Source organism: Gopherus flavomarginatus, chromosome 4, assembly GCF_025201925.1.
Source record: "Gopherus flavomarginatus isolate rGopFla2 chromosome 4, rGopFla2.mat.asm, whole genome shotgun sequence".
Classification (NCBI taxonomy): Eukaryota; Metazoa; Chordata; order Testudines; family Testudinidae; genus Gopherus; species Gopherus flavomarginatus.
The window spans coordinates 108,005,157-108,026,056 of record NC_066620.1 but is presented as its reverse complement, the minus strand read 5'-3'; the positions used below and the strand labels follow the sequence as shown (position 1 = coordinate 108,026,056).

General features: G+C 41.9%; 1 protein-coding gene across 11 annotated transcripts in view; it reads left to right on the top strand.

The window, feature by feature from the left end:
- Positions 1-1,158: 1,158 nt before the first annotated feature.
- AIG1 (androgen induced 1) overlaps positions 1,159-20,900 on the top strand; it is a 196,986-nt gene continuing 177,244 nt past the window's right edge. For 3 of the 11 annotated variants that reach the window (XR_007773904.1, XM_050949900.1, XM_050949899.1), the window contains exon 1: positions 1,235-1,487. Coding sequence is in view for 8 of the 11 variants with exons in the window: in XM_050949900.1 (XP_050805857.1) it covers positions 1,347-1,487 (141 nt within the window). In the remaining 3 variants the exon portion in view is untranslated. Of the gene's footprint in view, positions 1,488-4,806; positions 4,924-5,439; positions 6,166-7,154; positions 7,581-20,900 lie in introns of those variants that run through there. The other 8 variants (XR_007773905.1, XR_007773906.1, XM_050949903.1 and 5 more) reach the window with 8 other exon arrangements.

Below are 20,900 nucleotides of genomic sequence, written 5' to 3'. Positions count from 1 at the left end.
AAATGCCTATGTTGTCTTTTCATAAATTGACCCCATATTTGGTTGGCTAAAACTTAGTCATCTGACCTCTTAAAAAATATCTGCTGCCCACAGTCTGATGCAACTGATATCCAACAGCACTTACTGGAAGGCAAACTGGGAATGTATGTAATTTATATTCTTCTCGCTGAAGGAGATCCAAATATTTAATAAAACAATGACTTACGTTTAAAAACAAAACTAGTGTCATTGGTTCTTTACATCATTGAATCACATATATACATCTATTGTGCTCTAATCTCCTAGACTAAAACAAACTAAGCAATCTTTAAAACATTCAGGCAATATTGCCTGCATGGAACTACAATTGTCCTAAAAGCAAATATGTAAAACACCATTTTATTATGATTTAATATTTTAAAATTTGATCTGTAGATAAGAAAAATAAATATACATTTCTAAGAGGTTCATAATCACCATTCCGTAAGACCAAAAGCAATGCATGCAACCATGCATTTAAAAATATGTTTATTTATTTTACATGGACACAGGGTATATCATCCATATTCACACTCATCCACTCTTATGTGTAGATGTGAGAGCAAGCTGTGTGGGAGCATGTTTGTGTGTGAACATATCAAAATGTGTATTCATTTGTTCACTTGTGTATCTTTGAGCATGTGTGCACAAGTGCGTGTATATGTACACACAAATGCTTGTGCATATGTACACACACATGCTTGTGCATGCACGAGTGTGAGGATATGTGCATGCACGCTAGCAAGTTTCTCTATTTCATGTAAGCCTGTGCACGTGTGCTCAGGTGTATGCATGGGTGTATGCCAGCGTTTGTGAACAGGTGCTCAGACTCTGTAGTCAGCCGGGGTCACGTAAGTGCAGGGGCAGCGCGGGTGAAAATGCAAGGCTTTAGAGGATAATGACCCTGCCCATGTTTATTTCTGCATGTCACCCCATGCTCGTTTTTTGTAGCGCTGACAAGACGAATACACAACAAGCCACACTCACACAGCCCCAGAGGTGGAGGGGGTCACCTGCTGCAGGGGTCTCTCCGCTGAAGCAGCAGCAGCAGCTGAGGGCAGGTTTAGTAGATTGTCATGGTAACCCCTCCTCCAACATCTCCTCCTCTCCCCGCCCACCTTTGCTCCGGGAAGCACCCTGTAGCCTGAGGGGCTCCGGCTGAGCCCGCTCTCCCCGGGGCCGGGCGCGTCCCCCGCGCACAGAACTAGGGGAGACCCAGGCGCGCGCTCGCTCGCGCGTCCTCCCCGGGCAGAACGCGGCGCGCCGCCGCGCGGGAAGCGCGCCGCCGCTGTCTTGCAGTTTGCAGGCCCCGCTTGCAAAGCGGCGACATGGCGCTCGTGCCCTGCCAGGTGTTGAGAGTCGCCATCCTCCTCTCCTACTTCTCCATCCTGTGCGCTTACAACGCCATTGACATGCCAGCGCATCAGACCTATGGAGGGAGCTGGAAATTTCTGACATTCATAGACCTGGTAAGTTGCCCTCACCTTCGCCCCCAGCCTGCGGGTGCGTCCCAGCCTAAGCTGCTTCCTCCTGTGTGTGCACTTGATAAGTGGCGTGAATGTGTCTCTGGGAGCTCTGGCAGGAGAGTCGCTGGCCAGGCTGTAATGTTCGAGCACAGGCGTTTCAGCGCCCTTGTGCATGAGTCTCCCTAGTCTCACTTCCCCCATGAGAACATCATAATTAGGCGACCTTGTGTGTAGGAAAAAAAGAACTTGGCCTTTTGTGACTCATTAAATGGGTGACACTGAAAAGAGCTAATCAAGCAATAAAGCAGCAACAATACCGGATGGATTTAAAAAAAAACAAACTCCTGTAGCCTGTTTGTTGTTTTTATTGAAACGGGCCACAGCAGCCATGTTTGTGTCAACAGAAATGTTAAACATAGTTTTCCTAAAACAAAATATAGGAGATTATAATGCTGGCCCCCAAACCACAAAACATACTATCAAAATAGGAACATGACTTGCCATGCCTGGCCCACTAGAATAATCTTGAGCCTAACACAGGTGAGGTAAAAGTGCCACAAACCACACATTTGGTAACCAGATTCAGCCAGTTTTTGCCTCCAAACCCACCAGTGCACCTGTTGGGTTAGACAGGTTTCTCCTTGAAGTTCAGCGCAAAGATCCAGACCTTACTATCATGGCATAAGACCACTAGGAAAACCCATATCCAGCACTTCAACCATGCTGACTTCAAAAATTGTATCCCTGAACTCCATAATCATACTGCCTAAACAGATAGATGTTGATGCACCTAGTCCAGCAGGGGGAAAAAACAGATCCTGATGTAGCCAGGTACAATACAATGGCAAGCCTCATATGCAGCACCTGGACCCAGTAATTTCCCTGCTGAATCCAGAAATGAGATGATAGAATTAGACAAGACATTATACCACTACCAGGCCACCATAAAAGTCTAGACCCCGATACAAGAGCACAGCAGAAATCTGTACCAGTACAATGCCATTAATTTTTGGGCTCAAACTCAAATTCTCCCAACTAAATAGAGCACAAGCGTATCTACTTTTACTGCACCAGCTGCTGATAATGTGTGTCTTTTAGATGGTAGAATTTTTAATTTAGACCCTAAAATCTATGTGATTTGCTGGGGTCAAGGTGCCAGATGCAAGATTTTGTAACACTGTTACACTGATTAATCAGGATCTAGATTTTTCTGGTTGGGTAGGAGCATTTATTCCATTCTTCTATCTAAAGAAGAGAATTTTTGTGTTTAAGGCCATGTGCCAGTTACAGGTGTTTGCAGTGCATGAGGTGGCTAAACTTATTCTTAGTTTTGACAGTAGGTAGGTGTGGGCTCGGCCCAAACAATTGTCTATATCGAAGAAGATCTATTTTTACATATGTTAATTTTTCATTGTACTTTACAAATGCAGACCTGTTTTTGTTTTGGTCTTTTCCTATTGAAGAGATAACAAGCTTATATTGTTTAAAATGTTAATATTTTAAAATTAAGCTAGAGCTTATGTAATGTTAAATTAACATCTAAACTTTCAAGCTATGTAGTATGGTATTGTTGAAAAAATAGTTTACACTTATAAGATCAGGAATTCTCAGTAGAATTTAAACCAGGATATTTGAATTATGTGTCTCCCCCACACAATTCCTTTAAACTTTGAGTTGTTGGCAATGCTATTTCTTAAACTATTTGCAATTAACTTAAGACAGTATTCAACAAAGTATGAAGTACAGTGGAGATTATTTTGCCCCATCTGGCATTGATATAAGAGTTTCTCCAATGTTCAGGTATTCTCTGTAAGTTTTGATCACAGCATTTAGAAAGGAATCAATTATTGATGATGCTATCTAATGATCTCAATGTGGCAAGTCTGGCTGCATTGCTGCTTCTGTCTATAATTCCTCTAGAGCAGAAGCAGAATTGTCCTTATTATTTATTATTTATTTGTATTACTGTGGTGACTAGAAGGTCTAATCATGGACCAGGACCCTATTGTGCTAGGGTGAGTACAAACAGAAGAAGGATCCTTCTAAAGAACTTACCATCTAAGTCTCTGGGTAAGACTGACTCTAGAGTGATAAGTTGTAGAAAGCCATTTCTTGGATCTAGGATGAGCTGCAAACATGTTCTGTTCTTCCAGAATTTACTTACCTTGGTCATAGCTGTGTAAAACCTAGAAGTTTGTCATGTATGTTATATAACCTGTATCACTATCCAAGTTTGCTCTCAAGACACCAGGATACAACTCAGGAAGTGTCTTAACAGCATTCCTTTTGTCAAAGTGAAATTTATATGCATATTTTGCTCTTCTGTTATCCTATTTGACTTGTTCTAGATTTTTCCCTCTGCGATGCTGGGCTGCACTCAGTGACATGAATTAATAAGGGCCTAATCCAACTCCCGCTGAAGTCAAACAGGAGTCTTTCCATTTACATTAATAGCAGTTGGATCAGACCGTAATTGACTAAAGCTAAAAACTGACAGTCTTGTTTCTGGATTTGCTTCACCCTTTACCTGGCTCTCTTAGCCTTACCATTATTATCTAATCCTTGGCCTAATAAAAATAATAACAACAAATAATACCTACCTCTTACATCTTTTCATCAGTAACTATCAAAGCACTTCATAGTCTTTAATGTATTCATCCTCACAACACTTCTGAGAGGTAGAGTATTATTATCCCCATTTTACAGATGGGAAATAGAGGCATAGAGAGGCTAAGTGCCTAACCTAAGGTCACACAGGTAGTCTGTGGCAGAATAAGGAATTAAACCCACATCTTCCAAGTCTTAGGCTAGTGCTCTAACCACAGGACCATCTTTAGGTGGGTGAAGGCTATTTTTAATGTAGCAAAAGTATTATTTGTCAGTAAATAACAATTATTCCCCAACAAATTATGGCCCACTATAACAAGTTCAAGTGGACTTCCCCACCGTGCAGACACATTCTTTCATCTAAACATGACATGATCGAAGAGCATCAGGTAAATGTGTGGTTTTAAAATATCTAGTAAAGTAGTCAACTACAGCCACATACTTCTGTCCCTTAGCTCATAAGGGTCACCCTCTATGGCCCACTTTCCAAGTCTAACAGCAGAGAAATATTAATGGTTTCTTAAATAGGATATGTGTCCCTGACTGTTGGTTTGAGTGGTTCAAGAAATTGAATCACTTGGATTTGTCTCCCAATTCCTAGCCACCAGGCACCTCTTTACTTGTTGATGACATTTAGTAATGTCCAAGGGGCCTAATGGTGTCTCATATAAAGATACATTTCTTCATTTCTGCTGGTTACCTTCCCTGACTTCAGGAAATAAGATGCTATCAGAGCCAATGAGGCTACTCTTCTCCAGGAGGAGAGTTTGGATGTCTTCCGGCATGCTTGCACTATATTATATGGTGGCTTTAAGGTTTGCAGAGCTCTTTTGTAAGTTTCAATTTCCTCAACTATTTGCAGCGTCCCTGCATCAGTCACATTCAGAAAATGTCTAGACAAAATATCGTCAACAGAATCTTGGCAAGCATGTACTCTCTTTGCAGATTGTACCTCAACGATGATAAAATGTGTCTTTGACATCTCTCTGGCACACAGTGCAAGCACTTTCTGTTTATGAGGTGTATGAGAGGTTTGCAGTCAGTCAGAAGTGAAGTTAGGAATCTAATCTGAACAAGAAATTTCAACATTTTTTGCGTGTCCAGACTTTCGTGAGGCATTCCTTCTCAATCGGCTCAAGAGTCTCAGCATCAGTCTGCAACCTGGAGAAATTAGGCAACTGACTATAGCTGGCCATAATGCTTCCTCTAACCCAGTTATTAGTATCTGCACTTAATATGGTTTTGGATTAAATGATACTATTCGATAGCTGAAAGGAATTTGAAGCAAAAACTAAATAGCCAAAACATTCCTACTGTCTGTTCATTAATTTGTACTCTATCCTTGCAGTAGATTTCCAGCTCGTTCCCTGCTTATAAAAAGCTGAGCTTTTGGGGAAATTCATGGACTGTGAAGCCCCAGAGAGGTGGTCAGTTGCCATCAAAATTAATGTTTGTTTGTTTTGTGTCATTTGGTTAGAGGATGGATGTCTACTGCATGATCTTTCGAACTGTTCACCATGATATATCCATTTATATAATCTATATTTTTCTGTTTTGCCTACCAACAAGTATAAAATTTGGACGTCCATTCCCAAATATTTCCTTAGATATGAATTCTTAATCTTTCCTGGCCTTGAATTTTTAACTTGCGGCAATGGAAGGTTTACCTAGTTCGTGGAGCAATATTGAAGGTGCATTTTGACAATATACCAGTTATGCTTACCACTGCTGCTGCAAGTAACCACCTCTGCTTTAATTTCTCTTCTCGGCATGTAAAGGTAGATGCCGTTCAAAGTAAATATGCCATATTCCCGGTGAAAACTTCTTTATAGCTACAACATTTTCCCTGCTTTTCAACCCCACAAACTTAATTAGGCCTCACTAAGTTACCTGCAGTGAAATGGTGAAGATGGTTCAGATGGCATACTTTTAAGAGCAAACATGATAGGATGTGTAAAATTTCTTGTCTTGGTATCTGCACTCTTCCACTCAGTTTAGACTTTCAGAGTTAAATTAATTGGAAATGCTTTGTTAAATTGGAAATGGTGTTTGAGTGCATAGTAGGAAGTGGAGATTGGCCATTTGTTATGAATAGTTGTCATTTTGATACTTCTATCTTAATAAGTGCCTGAAAATTTTGCAATGTGGTTTGTTCGTAGTATGAATAATTGAAAATCATGCTGCAGAATCACAGATTAATTTTATGTATGTTTGAGGGATCCCTTTTCCCAGTTCTTTTAAAACAGATTTTTCGTTATTGCAAAGGTAAGATTTCTTAGTGTCTTCTGGCCACCCGTTATGGACAAAGGGCACTCTACAACTGTGGGGGAGATGAGGCAAAAGTATGTAGATTCTGGGTACTGGGATGAGGGAGAGTGTGTGCAGAAGGAAGAGGATTTGGGTTTGTGTGAAAGTTATGAGAAAATTATCTTACAGTTAAATTTAAGTTAGTAAAATGTGTCCTGGTCTAAATTACTCCTAATTTTCATCATGCAACTGCATATCAAATCTTCACCCCTTCAGCTATAGACCACAGTTAGGATTAAACAAGATACAGTATTGCCACAATTTATACATTGAGAATAGTGCACATATCTGATGGTAAAGTAAGTCTAACGTTGGTCATGGTAATTGAGACCAAAAGTGGGACTAGATTTTCAAAAGTCTAGAAAGATAACTATGATTCATTAACAACATGGTCCTGAATAATGTCTAATGTGCTAACAAGTATATTCATAACCCATGATTGAGGGTAACTGGAGTTAGGAAAGAACTGATTCTCTCCCCCATGCCCATCCCAGAGTGTAACATTGCACCCATTGGTTCTATAGTTTTTTCTTTGTTTTGTTGTTCCATTCAAGTGTAAGGTTTTCGGTGTCATATCTGTACCTTCTTTTACCTGCAAAACATTTAAAACACTGTGGGCACTACAAGAAACAACAACAATGATCTATATAGTAAAGCATCCTGTTGTGTTATAGGGCTCAGCAACCTTTGGCATGTGGCCCGCCAGGGTAAGCACCCTGGTTGGCTGGCTTACCTGTTTACCTGTCGCATCCGCAGATTCGGCCGATCGCGGCTCCCACTGGCCGCGGTTCGCCGCTCCAGGCCAATGGGGGCTGCAGGAAGAGCAGCCAGCACATCCCTCAGCCCGCATCGCTTCCTGCCGCCCTTGCATGCCAAAGGTTGCCAATCTCTGTTGTATTAGCTCCTGTTGGACTAATTAGCCAGGCCAGGTATCTGATCCTGTGTGGCGGTGGCAAATTTATGTTCCTGTGATCTTTCCAAACCCTGCATCTGGCACTTTTACCATTGTCTGCTTCATCAAATATATGGGACAGTCTAGATTTCTGTTGAAACAATGTTGCTGTTGAAGTGATTTGAAACTATCCTAATGGAGTTTTGTTCTTCCCCATTGCTGGCATGATTTGGATCTGTATTCTCAGGCACATCCTTGCCAGAGGCAATAAAAATGTTTATTTGCTTTCAGAGGATGTTTTTGAATTTCTTTTGGTCTAATTTAAATAAGCCACCAGAATAGAATTTAAAAGATTTAAATTATTTTTTTAAGAGGGGGTGCTACGGTTTAGAGGACAGGACTGGAACTGTATGTGCCTTCTAGTTTGTTCCTAACTGCTATTGACTTGATATCTGAATTTGAGCAAGTTTCATAACTCACTCGATGAGTGAACTTCACTACAATGTGGCAGACCCAGGCAAACCACTATTCATTATTTAAATGGGGCTTAAGCGTGTAGCCCCTTGCTTAGCTCCCCTTCTCTGCGGTGAATTTCATCTTTGTGCTTCCCTTTCCCTTTCTTTAATTGCCTATACACCCCTGCTAGCAGCCTGTGTAACAAACAAGACCACCGAATCACACTAGTGAACAGAATGACTGGCTCATTAAGCTCCTATCTATAATGTGTAGGGAAAAAACTTGCATGATCATGGAGGACTTAAATCTGAGTGAAATATGCTGGAGATCTCATTAGACAGTACTAAAACATCTTTGGAATTTCTAAATGTTGTGGATGAAAGTTTCCTAACTCAAAAAAGTGTTGCATCCAGCATGAGAGATTTCTCTGGACAGTTGAAGAGAATTGAGCCCAGAACTATATCATAATGATAGCTTAGGCATAAGTAATCATGACTTGATCACATTTGTAATGTGCAAAGAGAGTAAAGTCCAAACAACTAATACCCAACCATTTAAAAGGGCCAATTTCACAAAGCTGAAAATAATTAGGAGCCAAACCAGCTGGGAAAGAGAAGGCAGCTATTTAAAACAAAACAAAACAATATAAAAATGAAAGAAAGTGGAAGTTGATGATAATGAATATATATATGGGAAGCAAGGAATTGTACAAAGGGGCATAGGGAGAAATCAGTGGCCAGCAGAGTTGAGGACAAGAAGTCCAGTAGCAAAGGGAGGCAGAGAGGGGGACTATCCAATTTAATAGTGACTGAATGCAGTGCATATGTTTACCTGCCTCTTGGACAGTTGGTATATGTATGCATGCAGTGCAAGAAGCTCATGGCTTCAGACACACAGTATGGGCTCTTGAGGCCCGAGTGGCTGAACTGGAGGAGCTAAGGGAGATGTAGAGGTACAAAGAGGAGACTTTCAGGGACCCAACAGAGGGACCACAACCCCAGCCTGATAGCCTTTCTGCTGCTGAGGAGGATGAAAGTGTCAGGGAAGGAAAACATCATGCAGGAGCAGAGGGAAACAATCCCATGGTTGGGATGCTCCTTCCAGGAAGACTGGTAGAATTGCAGGGTTTCAATACGTGCATGAGATGATGGTGTAGGGAGGTGGATTTTAGGTTTATCAGTAACTAGGGAACCTTTTGGAAGAGGAGGAGCCTTAGGGTGACCAGATGTCCCAATTTTATAGGGACAGTCCCAATATTTTGGGCTTTTTCTTATATAGGCTTCTATTAACCCCCACCCTGATTTTTCACACTTGCTGTCTGGTCACCCTAAGGAGCCTGCTCAGGAAGGATAGGCTCCACTTAAACCAAAATGGAACCAGACTGCTGGCATGTACAAATAAAAATGATTTTTTACACTAATGGGTGGGGGAAAGACAACAGGTTCGGAGGAGCCCGCAGTTTATCCATTAGAGATTAATTTATTAAAGGAGGAGCTCTATATCCCAGTAAAGAAGATAGGAGAGAAGTTGGTGAAGTACAGGTAGGAGCTTGTGAGGAAGAATCAAATGTAAAAGTCCTATTTAAATACAACTCATCAAGGCCAGAAATTGAATATTGATAAAATGTACAAGTGCTTAGCTGTAAATGCTAGAAGTCTAAATACTAAGATGGGTGAACTAGAGTTCCTGACGTTAAATGACATTGATATAATAGGCATTGCAAAAGCTTGGTGGAATGAAGATAAATCCATGGGATAATAGTATCAGGGTACAAAATATATGGAAATGACAGCGTAGATCATGTTGTTGGGGGTTCAGTATGTCAAATACAGTAAAAATCTTAAATGCACCAAACTGTACAATAGAACCTCTGTGGACAGAAATTCCATGCTTGAGTAATAAGAGTATAGCAGTAGGAAAATAATACCAAACAGTTGATCAGGATGGTGACAGTGATTGTGAAATAGCCAGAGAGATTAGAGGTGCTGGAAATGCAGAAAATGCAATAATAATGGGGGGATTTCAGCTACTCTCATATTGATAGGGTATGTGTCACCTCAGGAGGGATGCAGGGACACCTTAAATGACTGCTTCTTGGAGTGTCTTTTCCTGGAACCCACAAGGGGAGAGGCAGTTCTTGATTTCGTCTTATGTGGAGCACAGGATCTGGTCCAAGAGACGAATATAGTTGAACCACTTGATAATAGAACCATAATGTAATTAAATGTAACTTCCTAGTAGAGGGGAAAATACCAAAGAAACCCATTACAGTAGAATTTAACTTAAAAAGGGGGGACTACACAAAAATGAGGAAGCTAGTTAAACAGAACAGTCACAAGGATGAAAAGCCTGCAAATTGCCAAAAGAGAGGCTCAAACTAAATGTATACTCCCCCACTCACCAAAAAAACCAAACAGGAAAAGGACAAAAAAATGCCACCAGGGCTAACCAGAGTAAAAGAGGTGGTTAGAGGCAAAAATACTTCCTTTTAAAAATTGGAAGTCAAATCTTACTGAGGAGGATAGAAAGGAGCATAAAATTTGGCAAGTTAAGTGTAAAAGTATAACTAGAAGGGCTAAGAGACTTTGAAGAGCAACTAGCTAAAGAAACAAAAACTAACAGCATATTTTTTAATTACATCAGAAGCAGGAAGCCTGTCAGTCAGTGGGGCCACTGAACGATTGAGGTGCTAAGGGAGCCCTCATAGAAGACAAGGCCATTGTGAATAAGCTAAATGAATTCTTTGCATAAGTCTTCACTGCAGAGCCTGTCGGGGAGATCCCCACACGTGAGCCATTCTTTTTAGGAGACAAATCTGCGGAACTGTCCCTAACTGTCAATAGAGGAGGTTTTGGAACAAATTGATAAATTAGGACCAAGTGTTGTTCGCCCAAGTGTTCTGGAGGTACTCAAATGTGAAACTGCAGAACTATTAAGTATGTGTGGTAAGTAGCCTAGCACTTAAATCAGCCTCTGTACCAGATGACTGGAGAGTAGCTGCTGTAACACAGGTTTTTAAAAAAGGCTTCAGAGGTAATGCTGGCAATTACAGACAGGTAAGCCTACCTTCAGTGTTAGATAGATTGGTTGACACTATAGTGAAGAACAAAAATATCAGACACGTAGATAAACACATGGGGAAGTGACCATGTGGTTTTTACCACAAAAGAAGGGTCTTGGAGTAATCATGGATATCACAGAGTTCTGTAAAATCATGAATGGTATTGAGAAAGTGAATAGGGAAATGTTATTTACCCCTTCACTTAACACAAGAACCAGCGTTTACCCAGTGAAATTAATAGGCAACAGGTTTAAAACAAACAAAAGGATGTTCTTCTTCACACAATGCACAATCAGCCCGTGGAACTCATTGCCAGGGTATATTGTGAAGGCCAAAAGTATAACCGGGTTAAAAAAAAAAAGAATTGGCTAAGTTCATGGAAGATAGATCCATCAATGTCTATTAGCCAGAATGGTCAGGGATACAACTTCATGCTGTGGGTGTCCCTAACCTCCAACTGCCAGAAGCTGGGAGTGAACAGTGGGGTAGATCACTTGAAATTGCCCTATTCTTTTCATTCCTCTGAAGAATATGGCACTGTACACTGTCAGAAGACAGGATACTGGACTAGATGGACCATTGGTCTGACCTAGTATGACCGTTCTTATGTTGTTAAGAAGCAGGTGTTTGGGGTTTGCTTGTTGTTGTTGTTGTTGTTGTTTTTAAGAACATTAGGCACAAAAATAATCCTAGCAATCCATTACTAGGTGGGAATGATAGAACTGTCCTTAATAGAGCAGAAAAGAAAGAAGTGTTCAGAAATATTTTTATTCTGCATTTGGGAAAAAACAGATGATGTAGTCGTATCAGATGATGAAATACTTTTTGTTCCAATAGTAATTCAGGGCGATGTTAAACAGCAGCTACTAAAGTTATACATTTTAAAATCAGCACATCTGGATAACTTGCACCCAAGAGTTTTAAAAGAACTAGGTGGGGATCTAGCTTTACCATTTTAATGTTTTTAATAACTCTTTGAACACTGAGGAAGTTCCAGAAGACTGGAAGAAAACTAATGTTGTGCCAATATATCAAAAGGATAAATGAGATGACCTGGGTAATTATAGGCCTGTCAGCCTGACTTTAATCATGGGCAAAATAATGGAATGGCTGATATGGCACTTGATTAATAAAGAATTAAAGGAGGGTAGTATAATTAATACGAATCAACATGGGTTTGGAAAACATCTTGTCAAACAAACTTGATGAGATTAAAGTTTGGTTGATTAAGTATATTACATCAACCATTTTTACCATTGACTTCTATATGGAATTTAACTTGGCACCACATGATATTTTGATTAAAATAGACAACAGTGGTTCTCAAACTTTAATGGTGTTTCCATGGCTTGTTTAGACTTCTTGGGGCCTGGGGCCAAAGCCCGAGCCCCACCACCCAGGGCTGAAGCTGAAGGCCAAGGGCTTCAGCCCTGGGCATTGGGGCTCAGCTTACAGGTCCCCTACCTAGGATTGAAGCCCTTGGGTTTGACTTCGGCCCCCAACACCTGGGGATAGGGCTCGGGTGGGCTCAGGCTTGGCCCCCCCATTCTGGTGTCATGTAGTAATTTTTGTTGTCAGAAGGGAGCAATGGTGCAATGAAGTTTGAGAACCCCTGGACTAGAACAGTATAAAAAACATGGCACACATTGAGTGGATTCAGACTGGCTGACAGGTCTCAAAACATAATTGTAAATGGGGAAGCACTGAGCAGGTGTGTTTCTGAATGGAGAGGGATTGGTTCTTGGCCCTGTGGCATTCAACATTTTTTATCAGGTGACCTTGAAGAAGAAAAAAATCATCACTATGAAGTTTGCAGATGACACAAAGATTGGGGAATCATAAACAATGAAGATGACAGATCACAGATTTGTGTGATCTGGATTGCTTGATAAGATGGGCAGAAGCAAAAAAATAATCATTTTAATACTGCCAGATGTAAAGCTACCCATCTAGTAATAAGAATGGGGGCCATACTTACAGGACGGGGCCTCTATCCTAACAAGCAGTATCTGAAAAACTTGGGGATTCTGGTAGATAATCAGTTGAATATGAGCTCCCAGCACAAAGTTGTGGCCACAAAATGCTAAAGTGACCCTTAGATGTGTAAACAGGAATTTTGAATAGGGAGTTTATATTATCTGTATTTGGCACTGGTGCAACTGCGACTGGAATACTGTATCCAGTTCTTGTGTCCACAGCTGTGTTCCATGTAAGCTGCACAGCTGGGTGGCCGCCCACAAGAGATTTAAGTATTGCGCAGTTTATTAGCAGAGCGCGCAGAGTCATCAGGCAGCATGTGTTCAGGTGCCCTCCACCCGCTGCTTTGCACCCATGTTGCTCCTGCAGCTGCTCCAGGGACCCTCCTGCTGGCTGTGCAGGAAGGTGAGAGGGGGCTGATGTCAAGGTGTCCCCCTTCCCACACCCTTTACCCCATCTCCACAGAGCAGGGGAGAGGGGACAGCCTGGCTCAGGACTTGGAGCTGCTGTGGTCTGAGCTCTGAAGACTCAGGGACGGAGAGTGAGTGCCTTTCTTAAAGAGAAAAAGCACCTAATTTAATGGTTTATAGTTTGCATATTAATTCAAGTTCAGCAGTTTCTCCTTGGAGTCTGGTTTTGAAGCTCTTCTGGTGCAAAATTGCCACCTTTAAGTCTGTTACTGAGTGACAGGGCTTGAATAGAGACACAGGGCTTGTCTACATCACAAAGTTGCAGCGCTGGTGAGGGGGTTACAGCGCTGCAACTTAGGAGGTGTACACATCTGCAGGGCATCACCAGCGCTGCAACTCCCTGTTTGCAGCGCTGGCCGTACTCCTGTTTTGTCTCGGGTGTAGAGGATCCAGCGCTGGTGATCTAGCGCTGGTAATCAAGTGTAGACACTTACCAGCGCTTTTCTTGACCTCCGTGGACTAAGCAGGTATCCCAGCATACCTGAGGAAGCCTCTCTGGTAATCAAGCAGGTCTCCTTCCACGCGGTTTGCTCCGGTGTTCTCCGAATCCCCCCCCAAGCGGGTCTCCTTCCCAGCGGTTTGCAGGGGGGTTTGGGGAACGCGAGAGCAAACCGCGGGGAAGCAGGTCTCCTTCCCCGGTTTGCTCTCGCGTTCCCCGCACCCCCGTGCAAGCAGGTCTCCTTCCCCGCACCCCCGAGCAAGCAGGTCTCCTTCCCCGCTGTTTGCAGGGGGGTTCGGGGAACGCGAGAGCAAACGGCGGGGAAGGAGATCTGCTTGCTCGGGGGTTCGGGGAACGCGAGAGCAAACCGCTGGGAAGGAGACCTGCTTGCACGGGGGTTCGGGGAACGCGAGAGCAAACCGCGGGGAAGCAGGTCTCCTTCCCCGGTTTGCTCTCGCGTTCCCCGAACCCCCGAGCAAGCAGGTCTCCTTCCCCGCCGTTTGCAGCAGGGTTCGGGGAACGCGAGAGCAAACCGCGGGGAAGGAGATCTGCTTGCTCGAGGGTTCGGGGAACACGAGAGCAAACCGCGGGGAAGGAGATCTGCTTGCTCGAGGGTTCGGGGAACGCGAGAGCAAACCGCGGGGAAGGAGATCTGCTTGCTTGGGGGTTCGGGGAACGCGAGAGCAAACCGCGGGGAAGGAGACCTGCTTGCTCGGGGGTTCGGGGAACACTGGAGCAAACTGGGGAAGGAGACCTGCTTTCCCGCGGTTTGCTCTCGCGTTCCCCGAACCCCCCTTGAAGCCGCCCAACAGCGCTGCAGTGTGGCCACATCTAACACCACTTGCAGCGCTGGTTGCTGTAAGTGTGGCCACTCTGCAGCGCTGGCCCTATACAGCTGTACTAATACAGCTGTAACAACCAGCGCTGCAAAATTGTAGATGTAGACATACCCTGAGAGTGGCTGAGTCATTACACAGATTGAATCTCTTTCCCCATGTTAAGTATCCTCACACCTCTTGTCAACTGTCTGAATGGGCCATCTTGATTATCACTACAAAAGTTTTTTTCTCCTGCTGATAATAGCTCATCTTTATTAATTAGCCTGTTAGAGTTGATATGGCTACTTCCACCTTTTCATGTTCTGTATGTACACCTCTACCTCAGTATAACACTGTCCTCGGGAGCCAAAAAATCTTACCGCGTTATAAGTGAAACTGTGTTATATCGAACTTGCTTTGATCCACCGGAGTGCACAGCCCCTCCCCCCGAGCGCTGCTTTACCGCGTTATATCCGAATTCGTGTTATATCAGGTTACGTTATATTGGGGTAGAGGTGTATATATATTTCCTTACTATCTGTTCCATTGTATGCATTTGAAGAAGTGGGCTGTAGCCTATGAAAGCTTATGCTCAAATAAATTTGTTAGTCTCTAAGGTGCCACAAGTACTCCTGTTCTTTTTGCTGATACAGATTAACGGCTGCTGCTCTGAAACCCATTTTTAATGGTGAAAGTCATTTATCCTTGGAATAGTTTACCAAGGATTGTGGTGGATTCTCCATTACTGTTAAGTTTTAAATCAAGATTGGTTGTGTTTTAAAAAGATATATTCTAATTCCAACAGAAATTAATTCAGGGAAGTTCTATAGCCTGTTTTATACAGGATTTCAGACTAGATTATCACAAGGGCTTCTTCTGGTTTTATAATCTATAAAATTGGCATACTAATATTTACCCACCTTTGTCAAGTGACTTGTTGAGAGAGACAGGGTAGTTTGAGATGAAAGGCATCACATAAAAGTGTGAATTATTATTTGTTCTGCCTAAGGATGAGTCACCAGCATGTTTACACAGCATTGTAAAGGTCCCTGCACACCCTCTTGCAAGCCCAATGTAATGCTGCAGTTGAGCCCCACCTCAGTTTCACCCAATTACAGCAGCAATAGACTCACTTGAAGAGCCTGGGCAAGAAAAGCCAACATACATTAACAAAATAGCATGTTCTCTTTTAATAAGGCTTCAGGAAAGGAGCAATTATAACAAACAGATCTTAAGGTCCTTACCTCAGGGACCTGGTTGAAAACTCCTGAGCTTAACATCTCTAACACCAAGCCCTGGTCTACACTAGGTGGAGGGACTGATCTAAGTTACACAAGTTCAGCTACGTGAATAATGTAGCTGAAGTTGATGTACTTTAGATCGACTTACCATGATGTCTTCATCGCGGTGAGTCAATTGCTGCTGCTCCCCTATCGACTGTGCCTGCGCCTCTCATGGCACTGGAGTACAGGAGACTAGACACGATAAATTGATCCCCGCTGGAAAGATTGCTGCTCGCTGATGTGGCGGGTAGTGAGACATACCCTAAGTCTCCTGCAGCCTGAGCAAAATCCCCACCTACTATGGCTTACCTTCCCCCCACCCTTGCTTAGCTTCCTCTTTCATATAATCCAGCTCTAGGGTGTGGCAGGGCCACTTTGATTGCACCCAGGCTCTTCCAGCTGTAGCTTCCAACCGTTTCCATAAAGGGGTAATACAGTGCTTCACAATCATCCTGTTCTTACTGTAGCTGTTGAGAATACAATCAGGAGCAATTATTTGTTTGTCAGTTCACAGAGCAGGAAACCACAGAATTGCTCTTTACGGGATAATGAAGTGAGATTTCTTAATGGTGTTTAATGCATTTGCGAGAGAGAAATACATATATATGTGAGCCTTTTAATAACTGTATGTTTTACAGCTTTCTTTCATCCTCTCAGGTTGTAAACATGTCAGAGAAACAGTTCTGAATAGTACCCTAGACACTATAATAAAAATAAAATAATATCACTCTTGTGTTTCTTATTCTGTGTCATGATTCCTTGGTACTTTTTGTAAAGCTTTTTGTAAATACTATTTCAAGGCTACTTTTAAAATTTTTATATGAATATGGCTTTATTTTACAACTAGACGTTAATATATAAACATGTCATTTTCATAATAATTCACAAATTATGTCCATTATGAAATTTCTAATGTATAGAACTTTCTTTCTTTGCAGGGGCGGGATCTGAGGTTTTCTATATTATTTATAGGCATGGTAGTGGCTTTAATTAATAGCACTAGAATTCTTTCACTAATTTACCTTACATAAGTTATAGGTATGATTATATAATAATGCTACATTATTAAATTTGGTGAGAAATCTGGAATGTTGCCAGAACAGTGTCAAGCAGTAGAAACTCCATCCATGGTGTCTTGAGAAATTTCCAGTCCCCTCTGGATTTTTTATATGTTTCTTTTAGTGATATACATAGCTAAATTATTACTACCCAATTATATGCATGTGAAAAATTAACTTTATGCACAATATAAAATATGCCTTGTTTGAATCAAGGAATTTTGGATGCATCTCTGTATCATTATGTTGTCCTTTTTGGAACTTACTCCCAAAATAAAATGTTTGAGGTGTATATATATATATGCCATTTTAAATATATTTATTGTATATTCATGAGGCTACTTAAGTATAATCCAGTGACAAATTTTATGACGGTGGACTTGGTTTATCTCTGTTAAAGAAAGCTTGTTCAGTAAGATAGCTGATAAACAAAGTTGCTGGACTTTATTTTCATTACAAATGAAACAAGGCTCTAAGCCAGTGTTTCCCAAACTTGGGACGCTGCTTGTGTAGGGAAAGCCCCTGGCGGGCCAGGCTGGTTTGTTTACCTGCCACGTCCACAGGTCCGGCCGATCGCGACTCCCAGCCAGTGGAAGCTGCGGGAAGCGGCGTGGGCCGAGGGACATAGGGACATACCCAAGGGCCAGTGGGAGCTGCAATCGGCCAGACCTGCGGACGTGGCAGGTAGGTAAACCAGCCTGGCCCGCCAGGGGCTTTCCCTACACAAAGCGGTGTCTCAAGTTTGGGAAACACTGCTCTAAGCCATTGACTTCATTGTGGCTGTCTGTCCATAGAGTGATTTGTATGCATGCAAAGAATTGCAAGATCAGAAACAAAATACATGCAATTGCTTATTTTATTGCTTAACCTGAAAAAGGAAGTGCAACTTGATCATTAGACACCAAACACATAAATCCAGTCAAGATATGAAAAGTAAGAGTCAGATATAAAAAATAAGAGGTAGGTTAAATCTTCACTAACTTATTATTGTATGTATAATGGATATACAAAGACACAAATATACTGAAAAAACAATGAAATGATATCAAAATTATATAAATCATTAAAGAAAAAACTTTAGGAAACCAGAATAACAAAACATTGAAATCCCACCAAAATATACATATGTAGGGTTTGGTTTTGTTTGGTTTTTTTTTGTTTGGGGGTGGGGAGAAAGGGAGAAAAAGTACAGTAAAATAAAGTAACAGTTCAGTAAAAATAAACCATATTGCAACAGATTAAATACTATGTACTGGACATGCGGAGAAACTGTTTTAAATCCACAAGATACTATTATGCCAAGTATTTGTCTGAATGAGATAGATTTAATAAAATATCCCAAATTCCTTTCATTGCACAAAGTCTTCCTTCTTTTTGTGATGCAACTTTTCATATTTAATCACCATAGATACTATATTCCAACATGTAGACATTGACTTTTGGATATGTTTTCAATTCGGCTGCTTTAATTTCAGTCCTGATCTTACAAAGGGTTCTGCACAGGTGCAGGTGTTCACCCTCCTGAGGTTCTTGATAGGATGGGGGTTGTAATCCAGTACAACTCCAACAATTATATGCTAACTAAACCGGCATCATTGGTAGCTTTATATTTTTTCAGCAGAATTCTAAAGTGTGAGATGTATAGAATTGTAGGTGAATTCACATCATATTGGATGAATTTTTGTACCTGAAACTAGAATGCTTTAATTACTGAGCTGTACATACAATAAAATCCCTTTTATCTGAATTACTTCTATAATAAACGTGAGTCTGGGGACTGCTCTTCTTTCTTTAACTATAGTTCAACATAGGTGCCAGCTCCATGGGCACTCCGGGGCTGGAGCACCCACAGAAAAAAAATAGTGGATGATCAGCACCCACAGACAGTCCCATGGATCAACTCCTCCCCCTCCACCCCAGCCCTCCCACTCACCTGGGATCCCCACCAATCAGCACCTTCCCCTCCCCCCAGTGCCTCCCGCCTGCCTATGGTCAGCTTTTTGGCAGCATTCAGGAGGTGTGTGTGGGGAGGGACAGGGTTGGGGACAGGAAGAGGCAGGGCAGAGCGGAGGCGGGAAGAGTCGGGGTGGAAGTTTGGGGGAAGGGGTTGAGTGGGGGTGGGGCCAGGGGTGGAGCAGGAGTCGAGCGTCTTGCCCCCCTACCCCCTGAACAGAGAAGTCGGTGCTTCTGATTCCAGATATATCTGTGGCTTATAAGAAAGGAAAGCTGACTTGAACATGTTGGCCTGTTTTGAGTGAGTAAGTGGAGCATAAGCTTTTGTTTGGGTTTCTGCCCAGGGGTGAATTTCATTCCTAGCGAATGCTTCCCCAGATCATGCCCCACTCAGCTGCTTTTATTTTAATGGATATATCTTTTTTAGCCAGTTCTTAAAAAGTTCAGTAAGTTCAAAGTCATCATTAGTCTTTAAAGCGTTGCAAAGGGATGTCGCTTTGTGCTCTTTTTTTCCTATTATCAGATAAACAAAGGTTTTTCAGCTCAAAATGGTGAAATTCACCACACCTACGTAAAGCATAACTAACTTCAGTGGGTGGATTTGCTTCCTTGTGTCTCCAAAAAAAATTCAGATGGAAACTGATCATTTTGAGAACTATTAACAAAATATCTGGCATTTTGGATAGGAAGAAATCGAATCAAGATAAAATTTCCAAGCATGCTTCTAAATGATTTAACATCAAATTGTAAGTGTGGTAATTTCTTCCCAACCTATTCGTTAGATTAAGTATATAGGTGATCTCCAGTAGCAGTTTGCCCACCATATGGTACTCTCCCTTCCCCATAGTTTGCATTGCGTGGTTCTCTTCTGCATCATGGAGGATGCCTGCAGCATTTAGAGGATTTATTTGCAGGAAACAAATTAGGCTCATCTGAAATACTTGAAAACACACGCAGCCTGATTCTCATTTACACTAAGGCCGATTGATGCCACCCTAGTTTTGTAAACGGGCCCATACAATTTTACTTTGTAGTGTTTAAGATGAGACTTCCAGGGCCTACAGTCCCTGCACACCCAAACATGCCATTGACTCACCTCACCGATGACTTATGTATACAATAAATTTCCCAAACCCATAATTCACAAAGCATGTAGCTCCATCAGTGCTATCGCTAGTGGAACCTATAATGCAGACAAGTTATAGGTGTTTTTACCATCAAGTTATCTAACAGGCTTAGTTGTCACAGACCTTACAACACCTGCACCTTGTCTACAATATAGCTTTAAAATGGTAGTAGCGCAAGTGGAACTTCATCTTTTGGTGGGTAGAAGTCTGAAGTGTCTTAGTGAAGACAAGGCACAGGAGTTTCCCTCAGGAATTCAGGATTGTGCTCTAAATCACCATGCAAACCAAGGCACGCTTAGACTCCGTCTACATAGGCAAAAAAGTTGTGTTTTCCCAAATGAGTTAGCTCAGGTGAGTTAGATTAAGTCAACTGAAAATGACCCTTAACACCTGGCTTATGCCTTTTAGATCATTTGAGCTGGTTACATGGTAGCCTAGGAGAGGGACTAGTTTGAATTATAATGGTATTTTGGTGTCTGGATGTCTTAGATGGCTTTGACAATCTCCACTTATATTTTTGTATGGTGAAAATTTTTCTAATTTGGCTGTTTATGTCCTAGCTGGTGAATTTTATTTTCTTTTGTAATTGTGTCTTAACGTGTATAATTAGGGACCTAGAAGCCTTTTGGCATTGGCACCATATAAATAACAAATTATTTATTATTACTGCTCTTCTTAACTGAGTCCACACATGCAGAGCAGAGGTGGCATGTGTCCCTAAACTGTTCTTGGTCAGATATACTGTTTATACTCATTCATAAACAGAATGTTTTTGGTAAAAAAGCGACGCATCAAAGAGCAGGGGTCAGCTTATATCATGGTATAACCCCCACTCTGAACCTTAGCGTCCAAAAGATGGGGTACCAGCATGAATCCCCCTAAGCTTAATTACCAACTTAGATCTTGTAGTGCTGCCACCAACCAGGACTTGCAGTGCCTGGTACACTGTGGTCCCCCCAAAACCTTCC